We start from the raw sequence: 10,539 nt of genomic DNA, 5'->3' as shown, positions 1-10,539 counted from the left end.
TCACACTCCAAACCACACACAGGAACTATTTGCATCGCTCTGCTGTTGTTACTCGACTAAATTAAACTTTCAGGACTTGTTGTTCTGAGCGCTAATACACACCAATCTCCCCGGGCTGTCAGCAGCACGCAGTAGCATGTCCCGTCTTCGTTTGTAAGTATCAAGCAAAAGGCAGCACTTGACAGGAGGTTCCTGGTGGACACGGCTTCAAGTGAAAATTTGTTATATATGCCTCCCCAGCCCAACTCATGTCAGTCCACTTTTCACCTTGTCTCCCCGTGTTATTCGTCAGCAGGGTCCCTCCTTGGGTCATGGGTGACACACCAGTGCCACAACTTAATTACCTATGAACCTCGAGGAAAAAGAACGGAGAGGCCCTCTAATCACAGTGACTCTGCAGCCAGAGGTGATGTGAAAGTCCCTTCCTTGCTTTTACTCTGTCACCATGCATTTTTCGTCCTTGGGGCTGCGGCCTCTCTACTTTTTTCCTCCTCTGACCTCTCCCTCATCCCTCTGCACTCCCTCGAGAAGGTTCCAGTTGGTGGCCTTTCTCCAGGGTGACTGATGGCAGCTCCACGGGCAGACTCATCCACACTTACAGTAATTATCCACAATCCCCTTGGAGGGCAAATGTAGAGTGACTGAGGCATGCGCACTGTCCCTCTCTCATTCCTCCATTGCAGCATCACTGACTGGACTATTTTAACCCGTCCACTGTGGCTATTTTCACCATCTTACATAACAAGAGACGTTTTTGGGGAAATTTTTGTAAGCGGATTGTTATTTGCCTAAACATCGCCCCAAAGTTCATACATTTTTAATGAAATAATCACTTTGAGTTGACATTTCCCCCCTTTGGTGATTTGGATGCAACATAACTTCAAACCCACAGAACTGTTCCTCTCACATTTTCAGTCAGACCAGCAGGGTCTCTTGATTGGTCACAGTTACGATTCAATGCTTCTGGGTAACGGCGTTTGTCACGCTATTACTGCGAGTACACTGCAGACCGAGAAAGAGTTTCTATAGTCTCTCTCATCCGCAGACGCCCCCGAAGCAGCGTGTATGCACATATGAGACATTTCGATCAATTTGAAAATTTATTTTCATATAAAAAGACACTATGAAAACATTAGAGGACTACTTTGTACAATCTTATGTATAAAAAGAACAAAAATGAGGGAGAGAAGGAAAGGGAGGGTTTTTCAGTAATAAATCAACTGGAGTCGTGGGCGGCTGGAGCAAGTCGGTTCACACCTAAGCGTTGGAGGAAGAAGGGTGGAGGTGAAGGTGAGCATTGAATGTTCTCAAATTTGCCTTCCACACGGACTTAACTTGCAAATTGACTTCAGTGTTTCATATTCATTTCTGAGTTTGGCCTCTATAATAAAAACAAAAACAAGATTGACACACTCGGACCAACATGTTAATCCCACCACCGTTTCCCATAGAACACAAGTTGCCAGGTGGTCCTTGGTTGTAGTGGCACACTTGAACAATCAAGAATTTCTGTCTCCATCAGTCGAACAGCATCACACTTACCGTTGTGGGAGATGAAAGGTAAATATCCAGTTCTCATTGAGCTTGAAGACACACAATGAGGACAGAGGAATATATGGAAAATTTCCCTTGATGCAACAAAAAAGAATACTGCACTTAATCCACACTTCCTTCCTTCCTTCTTTCCTTAGAATCTCGTAATTTCTTTGACTGGGGCCACGTAGCTGACAGACCTCTGTGGACACACTGTACGGTCGATCTGAGAACCTGAGCCTCGCGCAAGGTCGGGTGAATGTGACCCGAGCTCGGCATCTTGGGGCCGAACCTACAGTAACGTCCTCCTCTGAGGGGAGGTGAGCTGTAGGTTTGCCCATCAGCTGATTAGCTTGAAAGGTTAGAAGGGCTGCACTCTTGTCTCGCCATCTGCGCTGCGCCACACTACTACCACATTAGGGATCTTTAAACAGATGGTTCGAGGTCTGCATTGGAAAATGTCAGGACAAATCACCATCCCCGGATAATTACTGTTTTGAGCACCCCCAAGACTTAATCTGCATCTCTGCCTGTCTCGAGCTTTTTCGCTACATATTTTGGGATCTTTTTTCCTTGGATACAAGGTTCTCTTGCACTTATTTTTATCCCACTTAAACTGTCTCATCTCTTTCTTTAGACTCTAGGATTAATGGGAGCCTCTTTGAACAAAGAAAGAAAAGGAATAGAGGTACCATTGTGGTACCATCACCACTTTCCCATTCAAGTGTTGGTCCATTCAAGACTTCTGGGCCCAACTGTATGAAAGAACAATGTCCTCTTTTTAAAGAAAGTATGGGACATTGTCAGATGAGACAATTTTCGTATCATGAATATATATCTTGCATATTTAACTGTCCCATCGTGTTTTACACGAATAGTCCAACCTCTTGTTAAAAAGGCAAACCTTGACAAATCTAACAACCTAATTTCCAATCCATCTCCAAGCTCTTCCTGTCCAAAGTTTGTATGAACATTGTTTGTATGCAGCTTCTGTCTTACATAACAATCAGTCAAATTCAAATTTCTTTTCTTTGTTTTAAAATGCATACATAGGTTGACACTCCCCTGGTAAACATGTTTTTTTCTAATGGGTTTTAGTTGATCTAATATTAGTATTTAATATTTATATCATTCATTGATTTAACTTTGTTTTCTGTTTTACATTTTTGCACATTCGTGTTGTTATTCATGTCTTTTCTATTGACTGTGCCTTTACTATTTATCACTTTACCATATTCTTTTTTGCCTTTACCTAAAATTTGTACAGCACTTTGTTCATCTTCATGAATTTTACTTTTTTCTATAAATTGATTTGATTTTGATTGATCATGTGAATTCGTCCTGCACTCTGACTCTCTCTCAGTGTGTGGAGGGCTTTATGTGCTAATGTAGCAACAGCAGGAAATGGGTTGCCCTTTCGTAGCGACTGAAGTCGAAGATGTAGAATGTCAAGAAAGAAGAATCACCACCAGTTATGTTTTCTCAGTGTGTCACCTCTCTGTCGTCCTATTTCGCTCTCCCTTTCTGCAGCTGCTGTGCTCACAAGCTCTACATGCAACCACACAGAGAGGGATCCATGTGATCGAGGAATTATACAACAGGCTCCACTGCTAACATCAAGATTTCATGCTTCCCATGTAGTGCGACGCTAGGTGGGATAATGGGCAAAGGAGAATTAGCAAAGGGAAGGAGGTGGGAGACGAAAGCAAAGGAAGTCGTGCTTGGTTTTTACGATCTTATAGAAAGAAGAAAAGAGTTTCGCCGCTAAACGGATCAATACTTCACTGTAAGCGATACGTTTTTGAGGGATGAGAGATGCCGCGCAGCGCCAGCACAGATTCAATTCGCGCCGAAAGTGACTGAGATATCATCTTTTTCTGGCATCACTGTGATTGGTGATGGCTGAAATGGATTCAGATGCTGCAATCTTTAAAGGCCTTTATCTGCGAGCAGTGCGGGAGAAAAAAAAAAGCAGGAAGATGCGAGAATCTGCATGACGATCACTATCCTTCTTTTCCCTCATGGCTGGATAACATGCGGCGCACATTACCCCAGAAAGCAATCTCATATTTTTGTGCTGCGTGTGTCCTAAATCATTTTTTTAAGTTCCACATGGGTTTATTCTCACAGGAAATTAGGAAAAAGAATAAAAAAAAAAATTAAAAAACAGTCTGAAAATAAATTCTTCTTCAACAGTTAAGAACCATAGAACACAACTCAGTTGGTAGTTATTTGTTTCAATCGTATTATTTTTTTCATTAAAAGTTTCAAACCATAGGGGAGGACATATTTAGAAAATACACAAAATAAGGAGGGGGGGGGGGTACAATGTTGACGAAGAGGATGTGAGAAGAATGCATGGATGGGATTGTTGAACTGGAACCTGAAAAAAAGCAAAGAGGATGGCAAATCAATGAGCAGCGTTAACCTGCCCCCCCCCCACATCCCCTATCCATCGAAAAATATGAAAAGAAAAAGAAAAAACAGGGAAAGACTGAGAGATTGAATGCTGTCTTCACCCATTAGAAGGGAACAGGAAATAAACGAAAGCAGGGTGCCTAGGGGGGCTACCAGTGTGAGAAACCTCAGTGGGATTTTCTTCCCCTCGCTATAAAAAGAACAGAACGGTGCAGAAATATTCTTCTTCTTTGTTTTTTTTTTTTACCCCCCAAATCATCAAACAATTGACAGAGATCTTTCTTTTTTTCTCCAGAATAAAATCAAGACAATTTTTCTCAGAAATAGGTTTTTCACTGTTTTTTTTTCTGAAGTCCGTTTAAAAATGTTTTCCTCGACCACAGACGTGTCAAGCTCCTGTTCTTTCTTTTCAATAGTCTTTGCGAAAATATAGTGTAGAACAGTCTTCTTTCCATGTTTCCAGAATTCTGATTCTGATTCTGATGTCTGTCCACTGCAGAAGTAAACAAATACAGTTTTGGGATCCGACAGAGCACATTGCAGGAGACGGGGAGCAGTGTGTGTGCGTGTGTGTGTGTGTGTGTGTGTGTGTGTGTGTGTGGGGGGGGGTGAGGTCTCTGCCAAAAATCATGTACTTATGTATAGCATCTCAGAGGTTCAGTATCTCCGTGTGCATCGGTACCATATCTCGGAACGAGAGCGTGTGTTTTCAAGTGTGTGTACATCTGTGCGTCTTCACACTTCAGTCTGGAAGTCCCCCTCGGACGAGTCGGGTGTGTTGGCAGAAGAGGAGTCCCAGTTCTTATTGTGCAGCTCCATCCGGTCCTTCTGCTCCCCAGGCACGATGGACAGCTCGGGGGTCATGGTCTTGAAGCTGTCCCAGGAGCTCTGGTCCTCTGGGGTTGACTTGTCCTGATGGAGAAGGAGGACATGCGAGGGTCAGTTAAGTTTGCTGCAGCTGAAGGAGCCTACAGTGAAACTGGAACAGACAAAGCCTCGGTCAAAGTTCTCCAGTTTAATCTGAACAGTGGCAACGTTACGGACAACAGGGACATTATCTGGACACAAATGAAGAACATAGCACGAGATTGTCCAGAATCCGACACGTTCACAACAACAGAAAAAGTGTGTATAGGTGAGGGATAGCGCCTGGGTAGAGCAGACAGGAGGCAGGACATGACAAGTAAATCCCACTGCAGAAATGACACCTTTTTGTGTACAGCACATCGACCCTGGCGTCGGCCCTCATCACCAAAAGCTATGGAATGACGTCATCTTCCCAACTTGACATCTCCTTCAGCGTCTTCTACACGTACGGCCCTTCTTTTTCATGCAGAGATATTTGTATTCTTTGCGTCTGTCGCGTCAACACATCCACTAAATTCTCCAGACAGTCTCCTGCTGTATTCTCACATGCACGGGGCTCTCCCTGACATTCTGTGGAGGTTTTACTGGCAGGTAAAGTCAACTGACTCGGACGTTTGCGTTCTCACATGCTCTCCCTTTTGGATAACTGCAGGAGGATATCCGTGTAGTCTAGTGCATGTCTGAAAGCAGCTTTATTTACTCTCTGGTGGAATACATGAGGAGATTAGTACCACTTGACTATATGTCCATTAAAAGGAAGGCTTCAGTCACTGAGCTCTGCTAGTGGGAGACAGCTTCCCTTAGCGATATCTGAAGGTAAAACTAAATCCACCCATTAGCACCTGTAAAACTCACAAACACATCATATATCTTATATGTGTCAAAATGACGATTTGGTTAAGTCAGCAAATTCTTATATAAATTTCCTTCCAATGGCATTATAACCAAACACAACTGAGGAACCAGGGTTTTAATTTTTACTCACCGAAGTTACGCACAATGCAATGCAATGAGGGATTGCTACAAACATTTAAAGTACACTCAGGTTTTTAAACTGCCTGACCTCACAACAGGTAGAAATCAACGCCTGCGCTATGAAATGAATCCCTTGTTTGTGTAAACTAGAATTTTTCCTTTTTAGACAGAACCATAAATTCAATTGCTTTGGGCAGTTTTCACCCCTAAACACATTAGTAGATGGATACATTTAAATTGGCCTCACACTCGAACCTTTGCAAATTTCAAAGGCCCTTCCCCCCCCCCGACTCTGAAAAGCAGCTCCATACCCACCTGCAGTTCAAGACACCGCTTCATCTTTCTAACTTTGCAAATGAACCCGTTAAAAAGCGTGACACCCTCCAGGCCTGGCGTCTGTGATTGCTGCTTGTGGTCCGCAGATGTGGTGACCATGCGTGTTAAATACATGTTGCGAGAAGGGGGTAGCAGCTTGAAAACAGAATTAGAGGTGGCATTATGCATCAGATAAGGGGACATTATTCAAATCGGATTTGCTATCTCGCGGAGATTAGGATCGTACAGATATGAGCTGGGGAAGAACACACGAGGGAGCGCTCGCCCAGATGATTCCAAAACCCCCCAAAAAATGAAAGAGATGAGAATTTCGCGTGGTGTTTTCCACAGAAGTGAAAAAAAGCAAGCTGCAGCTGCGGAGCCTGAATATTCATCCTCTAAACACTTTGCAGCATCCTGTCCTAAAATAAGGGCTGGTGAAAGTGTACTTGAGAGTAAAATTCTGTGATGTTGAAGGACCTGTTTGCACACATGTGTAATCCATTAGAGACGAGTGTTCCTGCATCTGTACCCATCAAATCTATCTCAGAACAACTCAGCGCTCTCCTTCTTTGCTCCTTTCGTTTTTTTTGTTTCCTCCACATTCTCTTCCCCACAGTCCCGCCCTCCTGTCATTGCACCAACACTTCTAAGTACTTGCAAGAAATTCACTTTGAGCTATTCACACCCTCAAACCCTGTCTATCTCTTCATCTGAGACACACACACACACTAACACACACACATACAACTCATTGATCTGCAGCAGCACAGCACCCCACCCCCCCCTTGCAGCGTGATGATCCTCGCCCGAGCACTAGGGGGCAATATCTGCCTGATTATCATTCTCCCTGCGTCACAGCCTGACAGTTGGTAAAATGAATACAAAAGGCATAATCTGGGAGCCAATTTGCATGCTAAATGCTGGCGAAGGAACATTTTGTGATGCAGGAGTGCGGGTAATGCTGCAGTTAAGCCCAACTTTATCCCTGGGAGACTAGGCTAACGCGATTGTGCTGCTACCGCGTGTCTATCCGTTTCCCTTTTCACCATCTCCTGCCTGCCTGCCTCCGCTCCTGCCCTTGCCCCCAAAGCCACCCCCCCACTCCCCACCCCATCATCTCATCCCTCTTTCCCTCACTCTCTCCGCCAGAAACCCCCTCTACTTACACTCGACGAGTTCTTTTCACCTCCGGCAGACGAAATGCTCCATCGCTTTTCCCTCTGTGGTGATGAAATGGGAGGGGAGAGGACAAGGAGGGTGGGGGGCGGTTGGGGGGGGTTTGATGAGAGAGAGAGAGAGAGAGAGAGAGAGGGAGGAGGGAGGGAATGAGAGAGAAGGGGAGGTCACAGTCACTGACAACTCTGCCCTGAGACAATCGCATTGTTCCCACACCTTCAGCAGGTGAGGAGGCAGTTGTTGCTTCATGCTCACACTTTACCCCTTCTCCCTCTCTCTCTCTCTCTCTCTCTCTCCATCTCTCTCATCCATCCCCACACTCTCACGAGAGAATAACACCTGCACACACTCACACAACATGCACACACTCGCACAGAAACAGTGCATGTTCATACATGACGCACACACGCACACGTCGTCTGAGCCGCGCTGGAGCAGGAGGTATTTTTAACATCCTGACCGGCGAGAGAGCTTGAGATTGAGGAGAAGACTGAAATCGGAGGAGGCGAGGAGGACAGGGGGGGACGGGGGGTGATGGAGATGCTTCTACATGCTACGCGTCAATAACAGCGACTACGACTACTATTTAAAGGGATAAAAAGGAAAGGAACGGCGTGTGGGCGGATTCTAAACGCCACAACAGTGCATGTGCTGTGCAGAGCAAGAGGCTTTGTAGCTCATGTTTTTCCAAATAATGTTGAAAGAGGGTAATCTAATCGGGGTTATTAGCACATGGGATATACACCATCAGCAGTATTGATTTTACACTGCACTCTGCATGTGTTAACACAACACATTAGGTGGTTTACGCTGGGATTTGAAGTGGACATGGCTGACTGTAAGATTTTGTTTCACATCCTGCTGTAGCTCTGCAGTGTTATCTGTCATTCTTTGTGTGTGTCTCTCTTCTTCTTTCATGCGCATGGTGTGTTGCTTCTCTGTGGGTGGTGAGCCCAGCAGCACCAGTGGGAAAAATCGGAAGAGTAGAAAATACAAATACAACAGCTCGATACAGTGTGTGTGTGTGTGTGTGTGTGTGTGCGTGCGTCTGTGTCATGAGGGGGTTGGGGGTGACGCTCTTGTCATTTGTACTTTTTGAATCCCCGACTGCGCCCAGATTTATTCCCTATAGCGGCTCCAACAACTCCGCTAATATTGACCGTACAAACTACAGCTTTTTTTGGGGTCTGTTTGTCAAGTTTGAACTTTTTATGTTCATTGAAAAAAAAAAAGTTTCTGCAACACAGTGACGCACTAACATCTTGTTTGACTTTTTCTGTCCATAAAAATCAGCAGACAAAACTGCACATCATGTTTTGTAGGAGAGCTGCTTATGAAAGAGTCTGGGACTTTGTGTTTGTCTTTTTGTGTGTGTGTGTGTGTTTGTGTGTGTTTCTTGATGTGTGTGTAACGACAGACACAAAGACAAACCTTTTGGTGTCGAAATGTAAGACTTCAAATTCTACTGCTCTCTGAGATGAAAACTATTTCTATGGCTTAGCAGAAAGCCTGAGGGAGTCTTGATGTGTTCATGATTCCGGCTGGAATGAATCAATTTGATATAATAATCTAATGTTCATGACAGCTGCATCATTGGAGGAATGTATCTCACTACACTACAAAGTCACATTTTAAAGAACTTCACTCGAGTATTCAGAACTATTTACTTCACTCTCATTAAACTGACAGCTTTAGTTTCTATTTACACATTATTTTATGATCTGTTCATACAATAAAATGCATTGTCATATATTAAAAAATCTGCCGGTACATGTAGTATAAAGTAGTAAACGCCGGCCACAACAGTAAAACGCTACAAAAACGTCAGCGAATTAGTCATAATATTATAGTAATATATAGTAAAAAGGCTATATATCTGCATTTACTCCTGCATATCATACACAAGTGTTAACTGCAAATGATAATTTCAATGTAGGACTTTTATTTGTAATATTGTGTTTTTAGATTGCAGCATTACCACTTTTAATTAAGGGATTACACTTTCTACATAGACCATATGGAACAGATGGAAATGTGGCAAGAAATACTAATCTAATTAATTCATTTATAATTCCTTTCTCTTTGCGCTCCTAGTTCCTATTTCTATTGTTTTGACTGCCTTGCAGAGCGTATACAAGCCAAACCTGTCAGGGTTGGGAGACGGGATGAGCATTATCACCCACCTGACTACACGGCAATATATGACAGGCCTTCTGTTCCCGGACACTAATGAGCGCCTTCATATTTCTGCATCATCAGCCTTCGCGGTGTCCAACGCGATGAAATAATTCACCTCTAAAAGTCCAGTCTGTGCATCACCACTCGTCACGATAGGAAACCGCAGACTTCAATTTCATTCACTGATATCATACCTGGACAATGTCAACCGTTTTAGCAAACCTACAAGTGCTGCTCTGTGGATTTCTAAAGGGCATCATAGGAGTATAAAGTTCTCTCTATTATACTTTCGCAGGCACAGCAGGAGGAAATAAAGGTGACGCGGCTGCAAGCACCACAGGACCCCCTCAATACATCGTCTGTCCATCACTAGTAAAACTGGTGACAGTCGCCAGTTGGAAGTGTTTCGCCCCAATCGCTCCAACTTTAGAAGTGACAGACAGGCTACACTGCGTTCTGCGAGGAGACGCTACGAGCTACTGACAAAGCTAAATTGAGGAAAACAGTTTGTAGCGATTCAGTGGGGAAGTACGAACTAGCACAAAGATAACACACAAACATCTAAGAGCCTTTGAGATGCCTCTGCGACAGTGTTGGTGGATGAGGCCACTCAGACCCCCGCCCTCCCCCCACATTTAGAACATGGAATGGAAATAATGTCTGGATTGGCTGTCTGTGAATGATGGGGGGGGGGGGTTTGGGGACGGGTGGCTGTGGGTGAGTGGGTTAACGTTACCTTTGTTGACTTGGATGCCCATGGTTCTGCTCAGTGTCTGGCTACATTCATACTGAGACAACAAACATGCAACACGAGGCCCGATCAGCCAACAGAGGACAGTAAACAAAAAAACAAGAAAAAATAAAAATAAAAATCAGAAATCAGTAAGATGTAGCAGCGGGGCAAAAAGAAAGACATACAGCGAGTGTGAGGCCCACATGAAAGAAACTTAAAGCACATTTATACATGAAGGACATGAATGTAACATCAAAAAATGCAGAAGGAGACTGAGTGGATACCAGAACTTGACTGTGGTTGTACAGCTGTCAGTGGGCTTATGAGTCATTGAAGCAGAA

At 44.0% G+C, this 10,539-nt stretch overlaps 1 protein-coding gene across 17 annotated transcripts in view; it reads right to left on the bottom strand.

Moving 5' to 3' along the window:
* Positions 1-1,087: 1,087 nt before the first annotated feature.
* adgrb2 (adhesion G protein-coupled receptor B2) overlaps positions 1,088-10,539 on the bottom strand; it is a 217,020-nt gene continuing 207,568 nt past the window's right edge. For 11 of the 17 annotated variants that reach the window (XM_035183245.2, XM_035183249.2, XM_035183259.2 and 8 more), the window contains 2 exons: positions 7,278-7,331; positions 1,088-4,863 (listed from right to left, as the gene is read on the bottom strand). In XM_035183245.2, the coding sequence (XP_035039136.1) occupies positions 4,687-4,863; positions 7,278-7,331 (231 nt within the window). In that variant the 3' untranslated portion in view covers positions 1,088-4,686. Of the gene's footprint in view, positions 4,864-7,277; positions 7,332-10,201; positions 10,254-10,539 lie in introns of all 17 variants that reach the window. The other 6 variants (XM_035183251.2, XM_035183257.2, XM_035183254.2 and 3 more) reach the window with 5 other exon arrangements.

Source organism: Hippoglossus stenolepis, chromosome 17, assembly GCF_022539355.2.
Source record: "Hippoglossus stenolepis isolate QCI-W04-F060 chromosome 17, HSTE1.2, whole genome shotgun sequence".
In the NCBI taxonomy this organism is placed as follows: Eukaryota; Metazoa; Chordata; class Actinopteri; order Pleuronectiformes; family Pleuronectidae; genus Hippoglossus; species Hippoglossus stenolepis.
This window is presented reverse-complemented; position numbering and strand designations above follow the sequence as displayed.